Source organism: Thalassophryne amazonica, chromosome 6, assembly GCF_902500255.1.
Source record: "Thalassophryne amazonica chromosome 6, fThaAma1.1, whole genome shotgun sequence".
Lineage (NCBI taxonomy): Eukaryota > Metazoa > Chordata > Actinopteri > Batrachoidiformes > Batrachoididae > Thalassophryne > Thalassophryne amazonica.
Genome location: NC_047108.1, coordinates 103,968,788 through 103,990,713, shown reverse-complemented (window position 1 = coordinate 103,990,713; position 21,926 = coordinate 103,968,788). Strand labels below are relative to the sequence as shown.

The 21,926-nt window shown below is 39.5% G+C and overlaps 1 protein-coding gene across 1 annotated transcript in view; it reads right to left on the bottom strand.

Annotated features, from left to right (window-relative positions):
• LOC117512827 (CD63 antigen-like) overlaps positions 1–21,926 on the bottom strand; it is a 22,717-nt gene extending 791 nt beyond the window's left edge. The window contains 8 exon segments of the mRNA XM_034173066.1: positions 6,607–6,690; positions 6,829–6,924; positions 6,927–6,974; positions 7,735–7,833; positions 7,923–7,997; positions 8,163–8,171; positions 8,173–8,352; positions 21,842–21,926. Coding sequence (XP_034028957.1) covers positions 6,607–6,690; positions 6,829–6,924; positions 6,927–6,974; positions 7,735–7,833; positions 7,923–7,997; positions 8,163–8,171; positions 8,173–8,352; positions 21,842–21,889 — 639 coding nt within the window. The 5' untranslated portion in view covers positions 21,890–21,926.

Below are 21,926 nucleotides of genomic sequence, written 5' to 3'. Positions count from 1 at the left end.
ACTTTGTCTCAAAGTCACTGCAGTAAGGTTAGATTTTCTTTGAAATACACTTTGTTTTAACAGCACAGAGGGTAAATTAGAAAGAGTGAACAAAATCGCAATTTAGATTAAAGGTGGAATGTTGAAATAAGAACTAAAATGTTGAAGTTTGTTTAGTATACTTTATTTTTAAACTATTGTCCAAATGAATAATTGTCAAAGACTGCAATCCAACAGTCCTCCTGGTGGTGCTGTTGTGCAGTCATTCTGAAAATCATTCACAAACAGAAGAACAAACTTCAGTACTTTCCAAATTGTATTTGTCACTTTAATTGACCACATTTTCCCATCCTTCTGTGCAAGAAAAACTCATTCTCAAACCTTCAAACAGTAATTATCTTTTAAAATAAAAAAGTATGGAGGTTGGAGAATGTCTGCTTCCAACTAGTCTTGACCTAAGAATAGAACAATGGCAAAGCTGAAGATGCCTGTAAGTCTGAAATGAACACAACTGTGTCTGTGCTACCACATGTCAGAGTTGTAAAAACAAATCCCCTTACTTCCAATACTGAAAAATGAAGCAAACATGGATGTGGCAAATCTTACAGTTACTTGAATGGCCATTCCTTTGGCTGTCTCCAAGAGTCCTCTCCAGAGAAGTCCATGTTAAAATATCCAACTATACAGCAAAACTAAAGTCTTGTTTCCACAAGGTGGTATGGTACAGTTCAGCATCGTCAAGTCTGGTTTGTTTCTACGGCAAGGAGTACCTTTTGTCTGGTAGCCAGAGGATGTAGATGTCAACATGTATGTCATTGAGAGCGAGTACACTGTTGCACAGCCTTGCCCCCTCCACACGAAGTCCGAACTGTGCAATTTAACATTTTTTAAATTGAATTTGTCTTGGTGGATCATTAATGGGATTTATTTCACGAGCAGAATGCTAAAAAAGCGATGTATGGCTGTGGTGAATGCTGGCGTGAATAAATGCAGCGCTGTGACTCAATTTTTTTTAAATATTATTTTTCTTGTTGGTAGGACAAAGTGCTGGAGTTATCTGGTTCATGCTGGAAAAATGCACCCAGAGCAGACAAACACAGAGGGACTTCTTTAAAATCACTGCATTTATTCAGCCACGATAAGGACAAAGTATTTTCAGTCGTCATTTTCCAAAATAAAAGCACCTTAAGTGGATAACAGTTTGCGCCAGGCTGTGATCATGAATGCAACAGAAATGACGTAACAGGTAAGCTTAAGACTTTTTACTCAGTGTGTGAATGATTTTAATATTTTAAACAGTCTGAACTGTATGGATGCGTGAGGACAGTAACTTTCACTGAAGCTCGTGCGAGAATTTTTGGATCGCGCCGTCTCAGCTTAATCATGCAACCTGCATCATGTAGTATACATGAAATAACGAGCTGCATTTAACCTCTCATGACCACCTCCCAATCGGCAATCGTATGGTCGGATGAAAATCAAACCTGTTTGATATTCTGGTCGGCCCTCGTGAGGGTATTGCGCTGTTGAAGCAGCGCTACAAGCATCTATGAGGTCTATTAGAGAAGTATCCGACCTTTTTCTTTTTTTCACAAACTATATGGATTTGAATCACGTGCAATTACATCAGCCAACCTTGAACCCTCGTGCACATGCGTGAGTTTTTTCCACACCTGTCGGTTGCGTCATTCACCTGTGGGCAGGCCTTGAGTGAGGAGTGGTCCACCCCTCTCGTCGGATTTCTTTTGTCTGGCAACTTCCTGAGACTGGCGCTTTGCTTGATCAAAATTTTTTCAGAACCTGTGAGGCACATCGAAGTGGACACCATTCGAGAAATTCAGCTGGTTTTCGGTGAAAATTTTAACGGCTGATGAGAGATTATGGAGTGTTACTGTCGCTTTAAGGACTTCCCACGGAGCGGGACGTCGGGCAGTGCTCCGAGGCGCCATCAGCCTGTTTCGAGCTGAAAACCTCCAAATTTAAGCCTCTGTTGACCCAGGACGTCGTGAAAGAACAGAGAACTTTCAGAAGAGGTTGGGATCAGCAGTTTATCCGGACATTCCACTGTTAAAGGAGATTTTGTAATGAAAGACATGCGGACGGATTGGCGTGCCGCCACAGGGAAAAACACCTCCGTTGGAAGCCTTAAGGACAAGATGGAACATGTCCAGCTGTTAAACAATTTCTCAGATACTCAACTGAAAGCCATCAAAAGCCGCCTGGTTTTTACAAATGGTTAACACGGAGGTGTTTTCCTGTGGCGGCGCACCGCGCCGGCTGCCTGCCGACGCGCCAATCCCTCCGCACGTCTTTCATTACAAAATCTCCGTTAACAGTGGAATGTCTGGATAAACTGCTGATCCCAACCTCTTCTGAAAGATCTCTGACGACGTCCTGGGTCAACAGAGGCTTAAATTTGGAGGTTTTCAGTTCGAAACAGGCTGACGACGGCGCCTCGGAGCGCTGCGCGACGGCCCGCCCCGTGGGAAGTCCTTAAAGCGACAGTAACACTCCATAATTTCTCAGCCATTAAAATTTTCACCGAAAACCAGCTGAATTTCTCGAATGGTGTCCACTTGGATGTGCCTCACAGGTTCTGAAAAAAATTTTGATAAAGCAAAGCGCCAGTCTCTCAGCAAGTTTTCAGACAAAGGAATTCCGACGGGAGGGGTGGACCACTCCTCACTCAATGCCTGCCCACAGGCGAATGACGTAACCGACAGGCGTGAAAAAACTCACGCATGCGCACGAGGGTTCAAGGTTGGCTGATGTAATCGCACGATTCAAATCCATATAGTTTAAAAAAAAAAAAAGTAGGATACTTTTCTGACAGACCTCGTATGAGTCGATTTACCCCAACCTCTCGCACTGCGCATTTGCAAACACCGATGTGGAATTGGAGAGAGCATAAACAGTGATCATTTCTTTGGGAGAGCAGCTTCTGTTTCTTTTTTGCACCCTTATTCTTCAACTCATGTAAAGTCATGTATTATTTTTTGTTTTGTTTAACTTTGATGTCTCCCATTGAGTTTTTGTAAAAATAAGAAATATAAAGTTTGGGGGAAAAAAAAAACAAAAAAGCTATTTACGTTTTACTTCCGGAAACACAAGTCCAATGTGGTTTTTGAACATGCAATGTGAGTAGTTAGATTGCATCGGGCTGTATAGTGTGAGAACATGAATTGCGCGCTCTGAACTTTTACACCCTGCGGTTTTGTCGTACAGTTTAAGCTGGAGCAGAGTACAACGATTGGAAATATCGTTCAGTGTCTGCCCAGCTTGAGACAATCAATGGACAGAAGTGGGTAGGGCCTCCCTTTTGCAACCGGTTCATTATTTTGGTACCCCAGACAAAGAGTGCTGAAAATTGGTACGTTTTTTTTTTTGTTTTTTTTGTGACCAGTCCCTAAAAATGGATATGCACAAAATAGCGTTCCATAGGGAATTCCGGTATAACATTTAGTGAGTAGGTGCGTATTCGGCTCGCTCTGTTGCAGTATTAAATTTTTTACCTTGCAAACCTCGCACTATTTATTTGGAATACCAGTTTTTTTTATTCTTCGTAATTTACTGCCTTCTGATAACCTGCAAAATGTTACAAGGGTTTACTCTGTGGCACAGCAGCTCACATGCCAGTGCGTGGATCAAATTTGTGCAAGTGTCAAGGTACCTTACGGCACTGCCAAAATGGTGACATTTGGAGCCGCCCTATTTCAGCTTCAAAACTGCTCTTCAGAAAACCTATAGGTGATGTCACGGAGGGTTTGTCCAGTATATATGAAGTCTATGGCAAAAACTGGCCATATCAGCACCCAGTCTGACAATCTCAGACAACTGTTCTTATCAGAGGAGAGGAAGCGACCATAACCCCCCCCCCCCCCCCCAAAAGTCAATGAAAACTTAAAAAAAAAAAAAAATCTTTCAGACATTTCCTGAAATATACTGTAACCTAACCAGAACCAGTGGCGGGCACAGTTCCGATAACAGATAATTATCGAAGATAATGTTTTCATTATCGGATTATTTTTTTTAGATAACTTTAATAACCATTATCGGACTAATTATCTTCCGATAAATTTTTGACCGATAATGTAGTAAACAAAGTTGAACAGCAACAAACATTTTTAAAATTTAAAATCAGTTGAGCACCTACCTGTTAAAAGTGTCATAACAGATGTATAGTTCTACCCTCTGCAAACAGAAGAGAGCTGCTTCTATGAGAAACTGCTCTATCCTCTGCAGGCAAAAAGAGAACTAGTCACCAAAAAAAAAAAAATAATAATAATAATTTCCTTTAACACCATACTGATACGTGGGCAATATCACCCAAGTCATCCAGAGGCATACATTTTTAACTTACGGTTCAAATTTTAACCAAACTAATTTTGGACAAGTTATTTAAAATTACTGTCACGTCTGAAGTTTTATAAAGTGAAAATATCAGACATATTTTAGTTTTAAAGTAATGCGCTAATTTTTAAGGTTTTAGTGAACACATGCTGTGCCCAGCAGTGCATTATGGGTAGGATAGAGTAATCTCAGTACGTTCACGACAGGACAAATGCATTTCTGACACACTGTTCAGGCTCTACGGACAACAGCAATAAACTCTAGTGCCTAAAACTCTTGTGAATATATTCTCTGGGTTTATAGACATTGTTATTGTATTTGCGTTTGTTAAATTCCACGCATCTTAAAGCAGCAGACACGGATTATCTCGAATTTTGTTTTGGTAAGTTTTCACATTCTCTACTGCCATCTACTGACCAGTAGTGTTCATGGCAGTATTCGTCCAGAAGCTGGGCAGACACTGTATGTTATTTTTAATCACTGTACTCGGTTTCAGTTCAAACTGTACCACAGAATCGCACGGTGTAAAAGTTCAGAGCGCCCGATTTATGTTCTCACACACTGTACGTTCAAAAACCACACGTCGGACTCGTAATCCAGAAGCAAAACGTAAGCTTTTTTCAAACTTAATTTACAAAAACTCTTGATGGGAGACAAAGTAAAAAAAAAACCCCAAAAAAAAACCCACACACATTACAAGACAGATCTGCGGTGTTTGCACATGCTCAGTGCGAGCGGTTTGGATGCTTGTAGCTCGTCAGCAGCAGGATACCCTCACGACGGCCGACCAGAATAATATCAAACAGGTTTGATTTTCATTCGACCATACGATCGGTGATCAGGAGATGGTCGTGAGATGTTAAACACAGCTTGTTACTCCATGTACACTACACGATGCAGGACGCGCGATTAACCTGAAACTCGGTTCAAAAAATTCTCGCACGAATGAAAAATCATCTGAAAAAGGGCCAAAGCTCACACAGTGTAAAGCCAACATTTATGTGTCAAGACAATATTGAGTGCACGTTTTACAATATAATAAAATGTGCACACATCATCATAAAACATGCGCACAATATAATAAATGAGCGCACATTCAAACTGTAAACCCTTACTAAGACCATCTACTGTACATGTGTATTTTTGTGACCAAAATATTTTTTCATAACTACGTAGACTTACTTGATTTTCAGCATTCTCCACTTTCAGCATGGCACACTTGTCAACAAACATACATGTAAGGGTGGGAGAAACGCATATATAACCTTTGCGCTGATTGGTCATAAGCTTTGTAATAACCAATGAAAATGTGCGTAAGTAAAATCTTCGACTGCGCTTCGATACCGTCTCGGTTTTTATGATTTGTTGGAGGGAAAAGTTGAAAGAGTACACAGTTACCTCCCTTACACTACACGCTCATTGTGCACCTACTTCACACTGGTCACTGATCAGCACAGCGTTACTTCCGCGTTCGGCTGACTGACGGACTGATCGAACTTGATGCGTCGGCGATAAACAAAGACCACTCAGTGTTCTGAATAGACGACAATTTTATTAAACCTCATTCAATAATTTGAGTCTGTACTTAATGTAGTAACATTATTTTCTTTAACATCTGAAATTGAGACTTTCACTCTCTTCAGGCCAACATTGATGCATGTGTAATCAAAAATAAAATTAAACCTCCACAATCACATCAGTATCTGTTTTTTTAGGTTTTAAAAAAAGAGGCACCTTCAGGCTCTTAGAAAGCTTTAACTTATAGCGGGTTATTTTGGTGTTGGTATTGCATCTATCAACACGTGAAGCCTACGTCCCAACTTTATTTTTCATAAATAGCTTTTCAGAGCCATATTCAAATACATAGTGCAAGCCGATCTGCTCTGTGTAAGCCTGATCCCATCAGATCTCAGAAGCAGTGCGGGGCCTGGTTAGTACTTGGATGGGAGACCTCTTTGGAACACCAGCGGCTGTGTGTGTTTCTCCAGGTTACACTGGAGTTGCGTCAGGAAGGGCATCCGGCGTAAAACTTGTGCCAAATGCCAATTTGGATCTGGCTGTATCCGCTGTGGTGACCCCAAACAAAATGGGAGCAGCCAAATGAACATCATCATTCAAATACATAGTGCTGTCACCCACTGTGAGCAGAATGGTGGTTTGTTAGTTCAGACAGTTTGTGAGCATCACGACTTTATGAAGCCTGAGGTGATCAGGTGTAAAATGGCGTAACCAGAAACTTCAATATTTTGAGAGTATGTTTTAGTTTGATATACGTACCTGCAAGAAAGCAATTACAAGAGCTGCAACTATCACCCACTGGATGTTTTTCTGCAGTAATTCCTCCAAAGCTGCCTGACAACCCTGGATTACACAGGGGAAAAGAAACTCCAGTTAGTCTCCACATTCAAGTGACAGTTGTTTAGTGTTTAGGAAAGAAAGTTGCAGCATGGGGGGGCATTCCATTTTGGAAGATCAATGGTCAACAGCTAAGTGCTTTACCTTACTGTGAAGTTTGGTAGGCTTTGACAGGGCCTCAATTCCACAGTCTTTACTGACATTCACACAGCAAGAGTCAGGCACCTGAGTGAGTCTCAGGGTCCGTAGTGATCCCAGTCAGAGTAGTTGCTGACACCACAGCATTTCAACTGTAAATAAACCAGTTAAATAAAAAAAAAAAGAAAAAAAAAAGAGAACAAGTCAACATTTTTTTTCTCAATCTAAGATCTATTTCTTGATGTTTGGGGGCTAATCCTTGCACTCACATAAATAATTAATTGATTAATAACTGAAACATTGATTTAGAACATAAACATAGTCTTATAATGTAATTGACACCTGGCAAGCTAAAAACACTCAAAGCACATATTGCAATTCCACTGAATGGACTGCAGGCTAAGTAAGCAGCTAACAGTATAATTTGTTCTTAAAAAGTTAACTTACATTTTGGGGAACCTCTCTATGCTACTACACGCTTCTAATGACACTTATGGCCTATTCAGCAGTGCGGTTTAGAGCAGTTATTCATTTGTTCCCATTCCGATACATTATACAGATGGTTAGCCCATGACGGTGTTTGCATTCTAAATCAATGCTGCACAGATTAATTACATTTTGTCTCAAATGAAGAGATTACGGTAACCCCAAAGCATCTAAAAATAGTCTGTGAGAAATCCCAAATATTTGCTTAAAAGTTTTAACATTTCTGACTGATCTATTCAAAGAAGGCAACAGCTCTAGGTTTTTGTTATGCTTCCATGAAATGTTCCAATTAGTGTCAACTGTCCAAAGTGGAGGGGGAACCTTGTGATGTCATGAACACACCGACCAACAGGATGCGGTGGTGTTGTGTAAAGGTGTTGTCAAACTTAAGTAAATACCCTGAGTAAGCTTTCATGCATTACTCACGCCCTCCTGCAGCTTATCCACAGTGTCTCTGAATCCAGGTACACTCTTGTTGTAGTCCTCAATCATGTTATTGAGGCTATCCCTGACAATACCTTTGATCTGGATGGAAGGAAGACAGCACAGAGTTCAAATCAAACCAAGCCTTTGACAGGCACTTGGAGACAAAGAAGCAGAAATGTCCCACTCACTTTCCCCCTGAAGACATATGCAGTAATGGCTGCTGCAATCTCAATGAGGATAATGAGTGTGAGCAGGACGGCAAACTGGAGACAAGAGTGCAGAGAAAGACAGAAATTAAGAATGACACGTTTGATTATTAGAATATCTTGCACATGTCTAATTCTGCACAAAGTAAGATTTTACACTGAACTATGATGTGCCCTTTTGTCACCCTGTGATTAGACACAGCAGTAATCTAGACAAGTTACCATGGTGACCCATGCAGTAGTTTTCCTTCCAGGCTCCACAGCAGCCAAAGAAGGCGATGAAGAAAATAATCACACCAACTACAATGATCACGATGGGGGCTCCTGAGGCTGATGGATCACGGATCATTAAGGTGTTGTGCAGAGTCACCTGAACGATGATCCCCACAATAATCATTGCTAGACCACATGCCTGCAGGAAAGAAAGGAGACAAATTTCTGACTATATCCTTTTTCCTAATGTGTTTTAATGAAATGCAAGCAAGTACAAATTATCCGTTAACACAAGTATGCAAGAATGACTTGGCACAAAGTGTGAAACATACAGAAGGAAGTTGCAACACTCTGCAGTTCCTGTATGTGCATGGCAAATATTCACATGCAGACTTGTGATACTGCAGTGTCGGTATTTTTGGGTGGGGTGATACAGTGGTTAAATGGTTCTTTTCCAAGTGTTGGGTGGATGAACTATTTGACCATGATCAGATGAGATTATCAAGCTCTAAAGCAAACAGTACTTCTTTCAACAGACTTCATCAAGAGGAGAACAGGCAGGACAGTCAGAATAAATAAACTGGCATGAGTCAGTCTGACTTTATGTGGGAATCTGTCACTGATCATTTATTTATTATTAAACTGGTTATGTAATGGTACACTGCCATATTTACTGACTGCACAGGAAATTTTTATAAACAATACATATGAGTGGTAGAACATCTGTGTTTTTTTGTACAGTTTTCTGCCATTACTACAGTGAGAGTTGAGAGAGACATGCAGAAAAGGTCGCATCAACCAGGATTCAAATCTGGAGATACTGCAAGCTGCATTCAGCAGCATGTGGTATGCACTTTAATACCTCAGCCACAAGGCCAGTTTATAAATGTAACACACTTACATATAAAAGTCAACATACCAGAGTCCAATTATCTCTACTTGAAGATTGTAGCCTGGAATATTTTCCTTCATATACAATGTCGTATGACATACTGAAATACACCAATAAGGAAGCGCTGACAAAAATCAATATACGATGCCTCAGTTAAAAACAAATGGCCAAAATGTGAGACTCATTTTCCTTCATACACAACTACAAATGGTGTGCAAGGTTTTATGGAAAGCTGTGAACTGGTTTAGGAGCTACAGTGTTTACAAGACTCATGGACAAACAGTAAGGGTGATACCTATACAATTCCCCCCCACCACCACCTCCCAATATATATATGTATGCGTGTGTGCGCTTTATTTATAAAGCACTTTCAAGTCAAAATTAAAGTGCAGTTGAGTCAATAAAAACAAGTTTAAAAGAATTATGAAATTAGAACAGTCACTGAAAATAAAAAGAAAGCAAGCCAGACACATTCAACAACAAATTGAAGCAAAAATATAAATACCTGTATGTTTTAATCTCATCCTTAAATGTTTCAAGACAGGAATTCTGTAAAATCTACAGGCAGGTTCTTCCACAGTAGAGGGGCATGAGAGGATGAAGCTCTGTAACCTACTGGCAGCTTTTTAAAGCTTGAAACACAAACACATTTAAGTCCTGAGATTGTGAAGCGTGGATTGGCACATTTGGTTTGATAAATTCCCTAAGATATGTGGATACACAACCAAGGCTTTGAACCAGTTTGTGGAATGAAAACCAGAAACTTTTTTTTTTTATGTTCAGGTATCACTGACAGAACGGTCTGCCCTACCTTCACTGCGCATGTGTCATTTCTGAGCGTCAGCAGCGATTTACCAATTATCACCTCGTTTCTGCTTAAAACTGCACTCCAGTCATGATCTAGCTCAGCAACAGATGTCTGAAGCATTCGTATAACAATCATTTCAACATAAATTCAACATTATTTCATAATAAAAGATGGAGGAAGCGATCAGAGCACCACAGCAGCGGGTCTGATTCAGACATTGCAACCAACCAACTCCAGATGTAGAGATTTGGCTTGGTCATGGGCAGAGAAAGGAGCAGACCCTAAATAAGCATGTTTTTGATTGTGGGAGTACATGGAGGAAACTCACAGACACGGAAAGAACACGCAAACTCCACACAGACAGAAAGGGAAGCGATCCCACAACCTTGCTGTGAGGTACCAGTGCTAACCACTAAGCTACCATGCCGCATTAAATACAATCAACATGGGTACTGTACAAAATCTTGGAATGGCTGCACACGTTAAATTAAAAAGAACATAAGTACACAATATAATAACATTGTATATTATTTACATATAATAAAAGAAAAAAATAAAAGGGCAACCAAACATTTACAGATCAAATTTATCTATAAATGAAACTAGTTTTGAAGCATTACTGGATTCAATCAATGATAAAGTCTTCTAAAGTTTTAATCAATTTCTCCAATGAGAAATATTGGGGGGGTTTTCCCCCCCAAGACAAAACCTGACCTGTTGGTTAAATCTTGTTCACTCAACACGCACACTATATTGCACATATTACGCAAGCGAAAATTACCACCGCTCTAATGTACGGCTCAAATGACACTGGTGGATCACACCTCACACCCAGTTGTCTATTTCTTTCACTTTGATGAATTACACATTTACCCATCGACAGCATTAATTTGTCATACAGATGAATCCATCTGGCAAGACTAATTACAAGTATTATCTAAAGTCTTCTTAAAGCTCAAATGTAAAATGTCTGAAGACACCCTGTTTTTCACTTGCAGCCAGACAAGTCTCCACGTTCAATATAAGACATTTTGACTGGAAAGGGCGTGCACATCAGGAGGTCGTTAGCATAAGGTGAAATAAATGCCCCAGCTATGTACAAAATGATCAAGAGGAGCTACATTTGGAGAATTGTGGATCTAGAGCAGAACTTGTGGTACCCCATACTTCATTTCAGAAAAATGAAAGTATTTTTGAAAAAACGCACTAATCTAGCCAATAAGATCCAAGGTAAAAATGCAGACTGTAAAGACAAAGAGATTATATCCATCAAATATACAAGACATTGTTTCACAACCACTCTTCCCAAGACCTTTGAAAAGAATGGTAATAGTTGTAGCAAAGACTTCCGGTTATGGCTTCGTAGTGTCAAGACGCAAACGTGGATGGCTCCCGGCTAAAACCCTAAAAATAACTCTAAACTGGACAACATTTATTTTCTTCATTTAATCATCTATCCAACCTTTCGTGCTATTATGCCACCCAAACTCCATAAGTTAGTCAACAGACTGGAAAAGCAGGATCGCATTCAACAGCAGAAAATGAAGCTAGCGAGGCTAATGCTAACAAGAGGCTAATCACCACCGGAGCGGTGGAAAAAGAGACCGCGACAAACAGCAATATTCTTGAAGCTATTTGTTCACTGCAGGGAAACAATGAGAAGCAAGCTGCAGACTTACTATAAGCTATCAACAGCATTAAGGGAGAAATACAATTGCATGCTTGCAGACTTGAGGAGGCGGAGGAGCGCATAACAACAACAGAAGACGCGATAACTTCTCTCCAACGAAAAGTTGAACAATTGGAAAAAAATGTGAAATTTCTTACCAGCAAAGTAAATGAAAATGGAGGACAGAAACAGACGCTCTAATCTTAGACTGGTTGGTCTGCGTGAAAAGTTGAGGGTGCAGATATGTGTGGGTTTTTGGAGAGGTGGCTTAAAGTGGCGCTTGGTGACTGTTTTAACACGCCACCCGTGATCGAGAGAGCGCATACAATTGGACTTCAGAACCCCAACTCTACCACACCAAGGGTGGTCATTATGAAGTTCCTGAACCACAGAGATCGAGAAGCCACCCTGAGAGCGGCCAGAAAAATGAAGACTGTCTACTACGAAGATCAACGAGTCAATTTCTTCCCGGATCTGTCCTCTGAGACCCGCCAGAAGCAGCGGTGCTTTGATGGAGTGAAAGCCCGACTTCGAGCCCTGAATATCCGCTACGGCATGCTGTACCCCGCGCAGCTGATCATCACACCCAACGACAGGCGCACAGTCTTCAGGTCAGTCCAGGAGGCAGAAGACTACATCAAGAAACTGTCCCCGCACTCAAACTGTGAAGAGGACTGACTGCTTTGCACTCCATGTTGTGGTAAATGCTACATCAATGAACAATAGTGTAAGTGAATGTTATTGATAACTTTGTCATTCCATTTACTGGAACTGGGTCAGGCATAAATATGCTTTTTCTTTATTACTGGAAAATTTATTTTATATATATATATATATATATATATATATATATATATATATATATATATATATATATATAATTATTATTGGTCCTTTGTTTTTCTTTTTTGGCCAGAGGACACCCGTGATTGCATTTATGAGGACGCAGCTTAACGTTACCCACAGAGTGGTCAGCACGTTCTATATAACCAGAGTTCACAAGTTAGAAGTGTTCAAGACCACATTTCATTTGGGGAAATGTGGGAGGGATTATGTTCGGGGATTCACTCAGTGTGGTTTATTACTTATCTCTATTATTTTACATGTGAAGGGAATAATGATGAGAAGGGTTTTTCCAAATCTAATTTCCAACTCAGTCTTTATGTCTGTTAGCTCTAAATATCTCCAGCTGGAATGTTAGGGGTCTTAACAAAATTGTTAACTGAAGCAAGTGCTGGGTAGGATTAAGCAAATTAAAGCACTATATGCTTTCTACAGGAAACGCATTTACTAGAAAAAGATATGAATAGAATAAGGTCCAGATGGCCAGGAAAGTTCTTTTTTCAAATTTTACTTCTCATGCAAGGGGGGGTCTTAATATTAATCCATAACTCAATTCCATTCCAACTAAGAGATAAATACTTGGATCCAAGTGGGAGATTTATAATTCTTAGTGATACCATTATTTCTACATTAGTGAATTTGGCATGTTTATACGCTCCTAATGGTGATGACCCAGCTTTTTATCAACACTTATTTTTAACCATGTCTTCTTACAGTGGTCAATACATAATAGGAGGGGATTTTAACTGTGTGATTCATCCGAGGATGGATAGGTCAAATACCTCTGATAATTCTCACCAACAAACACGGAAAATCATAGGAAAATATACCAACCTCAATTTAGTTGAAATTTTGAGACAACTTTACCCTAATAAGAATGAATACTCTTGTTTTTTCTAGCACTTATAAAACCTATTCTCGCATAGATTTCTTCTTAATCTCCTCTAGCCTTGTATCTTTGGTCCAGGACTGCTGTTATGAGTCTATTGTACTTTCGGACCATGCCCCAGTTTTATCCATCAAATTTCCAAACTATTACTATGCTCCTCGCCCATTTAGATTCCAAGCTAGATGGCTAAAGTCTTCTGAGTTTGTAGAGTATATTGAGGGGAAAATAGAGTATTTTTTTTTCAATACAGACCAAACTAGTGTATCAATTAAATGGGAGACTTTTAAAGCTTATCTGCGGGGGGAAATTATAAGTTTTACCAGACAAAAATCTAAAACTCATTTGGAGAAATTGAAGGGTACTGAAAAACAAATAAAAGATTTACAAGAGCAATTGTATCACTGTGATGATGCAGAGAAGCAAAAAAGACTTCTCATATTAAAATCTGAATATAACGAGCTCAGCACAAGCAAAATTGCAACTCAACTTCTTTGGCTCAGACAATCATACTACGATCAAGGGGGAAAAAGCTGGGAAAACTTCTGGCTTGGAGACTAAAAAAAAAAAAAAAATACAAACAAGCAGGGCAATCATTCAATATTCTTGACAGTGGGGAGAACCTTGTTGATCCAATCAGTATCAATAATGCTTTTGCAGAATACTATCAAACTTTATATAACTGAAATTTCAGAGGATTTAAATGAACAAAACAGATTTTTGGATCGAATTCAGTTTCCTACACTGTCTGAGGGGGGCAAAATTGAGCTTGATAAACAACTAAGTATTGAAGAACTGAAGGAAGCAGTGAATCATATGAATACAGGAACCGCCCTTGGGCCAGATGGCCTTCCCATCAAAATCTATAAGAGATTTGCTGACAAATTAATGCCTCACCTACTTGAAATGTTTAAAGAGTTCTATGAGAGTGGCACCCTCCCACCTTCCCTAAGACAGGCTGCAATCTCTGTTCTCTTAAAAGATGATAGAGACCCTACAGAAATGGGTTCTATATCTTTAATGTCCTGTGATACAAAAATACTATGTAAGGCTTTGGCTCGGAGGATTGAGCCCTATATCCCTAAATTAATATTAAATGACCAAAACGGATTTATACTTTGCAGACAGGCATTCCACAACATTCGACGCTTAATGAATTTGCTATACAAAAAACAAAATTCCACAGATCATGCCTTCCTATCATTAGATGCTGAAAAAGCATTTGATAGAATCGAGTGGAGTTATCTATTGAGACCTTAAGAGATTCGGCCTAGGTGAAACATATTTAAATTGGATTCGATTATTATATACAAAACCAACAGCCACCGTTGTTACAAACAACCAGGTTTCAAAACCTATAGAACTTTGTAGGTCAACGAGGGCAAGGCTGCCCCACTAAGCCCCCTCCTATTCCTATTTGCCATTGAACCGCTAGCGATGACCATACGTAAATCTCCTGATATAACTGGTATGAAGGTGGGAGGGTGTGAGCATCGGATATCCCTTTTTGCTGAGATATCGTTCTATTTTTAACCAGTTTGGGTGAATCAGTTAAATCAGTAAGCGAAATACTGCACACTTTTGGTATCTTTTCAGGTTACAAAGTTAATCAAGAGGAAAAGTTCCTTACTTTTGTTGAACAGAGACAACCCACCAATTCAAACGCAGTTTACAAGTACCTATGAAGGTTTTACTTACTTAGGGATCAAAAATTGTTCCTGACATTAACAAACTCGTTCCTGTAAATTATGACCCGCTGCTTCAAAAAGTACAAGAGTCTCTGGATAGATGGGGTGGGATGCCAATCTCAATGTTAGGCCGTGTAAACATAATTAAAATGTCCATTCTCCCAAAATTCCTATCTTTTTCAGTCTATCCCTATGCACCTCCCAGCATCTTTTTTCTTGTGTATCTAAGAAGGGCGGAGGAGCGAAGTTGGCCCGTGAGCTAACCGAGGAGCGAGGGTTGGCCTGTGAGCTAACCGAGACAGCGGCGGAGGAGCGAAGTTGGCCCGTGAGCTAACCGAGGAGCGAGGTTGGCCCGCGAGCTAAACCGAGGCAGCGGCGGAGGAGCGAAGTTGGCCCGTGAGCTAACCGAGGTAGCAGTGGATGGCGGAGGAGAGAGGCTGAGGTATAGAGAGAGTGGTTGGTGGGGAAAACTGCCTGAGTGGCTGGTCCGGAGAGAGCTGTCCGGCAGGGAAACATTGTGGTTGACCGGTGAGGCAACTAAAAGTAGTCGGCTATAAGCAGGCGGCGTGCTGGCAGCTAGCAGCTTAGCATAAGTAACAGGACCGAGCTTATTAACCATTATGGGGCCAAAAAAGAGTGGCACAGAGACATCAGAGTCAAACATAAGATCAGTCCCTTTAAGCATAAGTCCAACCATTGAAAAGGAGCTAGAGGACATAAGAAGTCTCTGAACTTTATAACACTGGACATGCAAAACATATCGAACCAACAAAAAACAATTATAGACTTAAAGGCCCAAGTGAATGAACTGAAACAGCAAAATATGGAGAAAGACATGAAGATTAAAACTCTTGAAAATAGAGTATCAGAGCTTGAACAATATTCCCAGTATAAACGATCTTATGGTTACAGGCTTGACATCAAACCAAGAATCTACTAAATTCTATGGAATAGTAAGCGTCCAAGGTTACGGACTGTCACTTTTATACTTGGCCTTATGATCGAGGAGGGCTTGCAGTGCCCAACATCAAACTGTATTACTGGGCAGCCCAACTGGGTGCTGCTACATTTTACTTTTTTCTGACATTGATACCCCATCTTGGATACATCTGGAAATGCTGGATTAGAACTACCACTAAAATCATACATCTATTCTGCAGAAACTAATTTTTTACTAAAAAATACAAAAAACCCTTTTCTCCGTAACACTATATCAATTTGGCACCACTCACACACTGTACTAAATGAAGAATCTAAACTCTCAGGTTTGTCACCAATTTGGGGGTAACAATCTGTTTAACCAGGAAGAGCAGACATGGATTTAAACTATGGATGAACAAAGGTCTAAGTAAATTAAAGACTTATATAGTGAAGGAACATTGATGTCATTTGAACAATTGATAAAATAAATTTAATTTGCCGAAGAAACACTTCTTTAAATACCTACAACTCAGAAGTTTTATAACCACCTTTCTCAAAACAACCACTGAGCCTCCATTATCTACCATAGAGAATCATTGTGTTAACCACCATAAAAGCAGAGGCCACCGCTCCAAATTCTATAGTATTCTACTTGATTCATCTAAAGAAAATACCATATCTGCAGGCCTGGAAAACAGACTTGGAAGTTGACATTTCTGTGAGGAATGGAGTAAAGCCTGTCTTCAGGCACAAAACAATCAACACTAAATTCAGGCTACTACAATATAAGGGATACTTAGAACTTATATAACACCTGTAAAACTCCATTATTTCAATCCTAATATCCAGATTGTCTGTGTAAAGTGTAGCAGCGAAAAGGGCACTCTTTTCATTGCATGTGGCAGTGTGTAGAAATTCAGTTTTGGAAGGAGATTACTTGCATCATTTCTGATTTAATTAACTGTAGTATGCCAATGGACAGTAAATTCTGTATCCTACACATCATTCCAATACTTTTAAAGGAACGTCAAATGAAAGAAAACTCGTAAATTTTTGTTTATTGCAGGCCAAACATGTAATTGCCTTAAACTGGAAAGAAATGGAGAGACCAAAAGTCAGTCAATGGATCAAACTGATGTCCAGCAACTTGGCATTGGGAAGAACTGAGCTACATTTCTAAAGGAATGTTTGAGGACTTAAAGACATTTGGTTGCCCTTTCTTCGCGTTGTGAAAAACTTCGACATGTAAACTTTTTAATTTAACGTGAGTGAACTGTGTGCCTTTGGGTGGGGGGGTGGGAGGTTTTATGTTTGTGAGTGCTTTTTTTTAATTTTTTTGTCTGTTGTTTTATTATTATTGTTATTTCTGTTTTATAAGCAAAATTTCAACAAAAATATTTATGAAAAAAAAATAGTTGTAGCAAACCAAGGTCAGCACATGACAAAACACATGAATATACTTCCTGTATTTACAGAGCCCAGCTCTCAACAGCAAGTGAGCATAATGTTAGTGTTTGCTGTGTATGCAACCCCCCCACCCCACACACACACACACACACAACTTCCTCTGTATTATAATTTCACATGCATACATGTAATTCTTTTGCATTCTTAGTGAAAGAGGGGGGGGGATCCTTTCCACTCACCATTTCTTTAGACATCCACCTAGACATCCAGGCCACAACTTAAAATTAACCTGAAGTAAAATCTGCTTTGGCTGGAGCTTATTCCCGACGCCCACTGCTGCTTGACTTTAGTCCTCTTTTAAACAGGACTGACTATGAGAGTCTCAACCTCAATTCCATTGTACTCGTGCAATGACAAAGATATTCTATTTCTATAAAACAACGCAGACAAGGAAATCCTCTGGACATTCCATGCAGAAGTCTTGCAACAACAATAAAAATATTGCTATACTGCCTTTATAACAAAGAAAGTATTAATGTTAGGGGGAAACTTATTTTTAAACTAAATGATATAAGATGTAGAAACAAAGAGCAGTCAAGGACAAGATGCACATAAATTACTTAGTCCCACCAACACCTTACAAACTGTAATTCCACTAATGACAAATTTGACCTATTAGGCATTTAATAAAAATGACTAATTGAGCACCGTCTCGTTTGAGGGTGGGCGCTAAAGGGGTAAAAAAATAATCGAGGGCCACTTTTTCATGTCATCTTCCCACTCTTATGACCCATGGGTGAGCCAGAGTCGTTCCCTTTGAGCTTTTCAAAAAGGCTTTTGTTTCTACCCATGGAATGACTTCCATTGTTCTATACTGAAATCACCACTCAGCAGAAGGCCTAAGACAAAACGGAAATGCCTCTGTTGTAAGAGTGGGCAGGGTTGAATAAGGTGAATACTGCATAATGGGACCCATAAGTGGTCAAATGCGGCGATATCACACAGGGTTCAAAAGAGACTGTGGTGCCCTATTTTCCTCCCAAAAATAGACTGCAGTAAAATTTGCAATACTTCACAAGCAGCACAATTCCACAGAAAATCACAGACCTGGCAAAACTGTCCCCACACAATAATGAGTTGTGATGCTCTTGTATACCAATGAAACCTTGCACATTGTGCCAACCACCTTTTTGTTTTGAGCCTATTTGGAATAATCCCATAATTTTGATACCTTTGGATTTGAGAACTTTTACCAACACAGAGTCCACATCTGCTGCAGCTGCTGTGATTTTTTTTTTTTTTTTTAATGAAGAATCAGCAATTGATTCTTCATCGTGGCAATGAGGAATCAATGCGATTATTAATTATAATGATAATAATTCAATCAAAAATATTGATGTTAACGCAACCCATGCAGCAATAAGTGAGGAATTGGGGTTCCTCAATTTGAAATTCAAACCAACAAACTTATACAGTTTGTTGGTTTGAGTTCACCCCAAAACATTTGGTGGCCTTTATAATCAGATTATTTATGCAATGAGTCACAGGTTTGTTAGATTATGTATTTATTTGTTTTTGATTTGTAAAACTATACATTTTTAGAAAGCTTATGAAATGAGGAATGCAAAAATAAAATAAATCTCAGATTTCTAAAAAATGGAAACCTCAAAACTACCTTGTCACTTTCTGGACTGGTTAAACGAAGTTCATGATTCAAGTGACTAAAAAATATGGAGGGCAAGGATCCAAGTACTAATTATGGAAGTTGTAGTAAGTCTCTTCGGCTGCTCCCTTGTTTGCACTCAGGGTCGCCACAGCAATTCCAAGGTGGATCTGCATGTTGAATTGGCACAGGTTTTACACTGGATGCCCTTCCTGACGCAACTCCACATTACATGAAGAAAAGTGGCAAGGGTGAGATTTGAACCCGGAACCTTCAGCACTGAAACCAAGTGCATTAACCACTTGGCCACCACCCCTGCACTAATTATGGAAGCCGATGAACAGTAATGGTGCGTGCTGCCATTTTGGATTTTCCTTCTTGGAATTTGTAACAAGGTTATGAACCTTTAAACCAAGAATGGTGCTGTTATTTGTTAACTGCTCACCATAAAGTTGTCCCACAAATAACCAGAAGAAGAAAGTGAAAAGATAATTTCTGAAAGTCAGCAATTTTGGAAATCCAAGATGGCAACCATAACAACCCTTGGGGGATGGAAACATTGTTTATTTAGAAATCATTCTACAAGTGGGTGAGTGCCTTCTTCAGTTTTTTTTCCCCCTTTTGTATTTTGTTCTTGTCAGTGGAGCTGGTAGGCTTTATTTTTATTTTACTTTGAAAGTCTGTCTTGATGTGTGCGAATGTATTCTGTAACGGAGGAGCAGGCACCGCACTCATGCACATAGACTTCTCTGCTGTCTGATCACACAGATGTATTTCTTATTTTTTTCACAGTTATATCAATGACAACATTTACAGTACGTAAATAAATAAACAATAAATAAATAGTATAAGCGTGCACAAAGCTGAGCCTCTAGCAGACTGTTTAACAAAACGTGCACGCGCACCAAGTCTGGTCACAGTGAAAGCAGCTGCTTTCACTGTGACTGCATCAAAATTAACACACTTATGAAATTATCACACTTATGGAAACTTTGCAATTAATCTGTGGATCCGTTCTTAATGTTTACAACTACATTCCATTCAATTGTGCACTGGGACGTTTTCCTCAAAGAAACGCTGCCAGAAACACTTGGAAATGTGATTTTGGTGCGACATGTCCTTTAAAACATAGAAGAATGGAAAAAAATGCACGCTGCTATTCATTATGAAAATTGCAAAGAATGAAAGTATGTCTCAGTTCCTGAAGAATTTCAATTTCCATTCTGCCATTTTTTTCATAAAGGCCTCCCTGTTCACTGTCAGAGGGGCCGCAGCATTGTTGTTATCCTCCGATCTGGATGATCCCATGACGGACAATGTCATTTAAGTTGGCTGTGCACCGGTCTTGGCCTCCATGGTGGCTCGGTGTGCCCTCACTCCGGATGGTCCGGCAATCATAGCGCCCCGTATGTTAGGTTGTTTTTCTGGCTACCCCTCCTCAACTACATGGACTGTGGTCACCGCCAAGATGAAGCAAAAAAAAAAAAAAAAAAAAAAATGCAGAGATTGTCCTCTGATCGGGCTTTGTGTAACGCTTGCATTTTTGTCATGGTTTATATCATTTGGATGTAAGCAGGATAAAATAAAAGAGCTGAAGTTGTTTATGTGAAATTTCCCTTGAAAAACAGGTTTGCGTGCAGTCAGATTACCACCAAATCCCATGCTAAAGCATCATGAGATAACGCCATGGCTCTGTTATTCCACTGTCTGGGGAGAACCCTGCAGTTTTATATGATGGAATAAACGGAACATGGAAACACATTTTGATGGAAATCCATTTACAGACGGAGGTTTTGGAGCCCTTTTAAACCTTTTAAAAATTTGTGTTCAGCCCAAGCAGCAGCTAGGACCTGTCCTTATTGGTGCCACCCATGTCAATATTTGCCCTAGAGTCAAATAGGTGGCTAATGGTTGACGTGGGAAAACATGAAGGAGAGAACAGAAAGTCAAACAGAGGGAGAAGATCAAATCAAACTTGCAATAGAATAGTGCAAAACAATCATGCCCATCATTTTTTTACATGTTCTTTTATTCTTATGTGAACACTCAACATAATAAACACAGCTTTGTCACACTTCCTCCTGTCTGTGAGACAACCACGTGACATGTGGCTGAGATGATTATCTGAGTATTATTCAGTATAACATGAACTCTGTGTGCAAATTCTGCTTCTACAGCCCGAAGAGGCTGCTGAAGAGGGCTGTTAAAAAAAAAAAAAAAACCTATCTGGTAAAGTCATATGATTGGTTACACTTTGAAATCTGGTCACAAGGTTTACATTCCTTAGTCACCCACTCTGTGCCTTTCCCTTTATCTTGTAGATGTAAACAAATGTGTTACATGCCCAAAGTGTTAGTGGATTAACATTGCCACCCTAGAAATCTATTTAATATTTGAATTCCACTATTTCGATAGAACCAACCTGTTAAGCCAGTGTAAAATTACAGTTCAGAAAGAGGAACTTGTGTGTTGTGTGACTAGTTAAAGTCATAGGACTGGGGGAAGAGACGAACTAAGCAAAGACCAAATTAAAATGCTAGAAAGATCAAGTGATTCATCTTTAAATTTCCATCATGACAGCACATCATTATTACTATTTTTATGTCTGCACTACAAAAACACCTTTAAACTGTTTTCCATATGTGTGTGTATATATATATAAATAATCACAGACACACACATAAACCAACATTTTTGAGAATATGTGAAATTTTAATTCACTGGGTGCAATGCTGACAAATACTGGTTTCTCAGAGTGCAAAAGATGGAGGAACATGCCCTACTTTTTCTGGGTCAGGCTCAAGACTTCTCAATTGCCCCTCGTGTAATGTGTGTACACATACACACACGCATGTATATATGTGTGGATGATGTGTAGCAATAGTTAAACAAGTAAAAAGTATTTACTCACCCAGAATACAAAGTTGAAAAAGAAAAGCAGATATTTGACACATTTCATTCCCCCTCCAGACCCATGGCTGATGAGGGCTGATTTC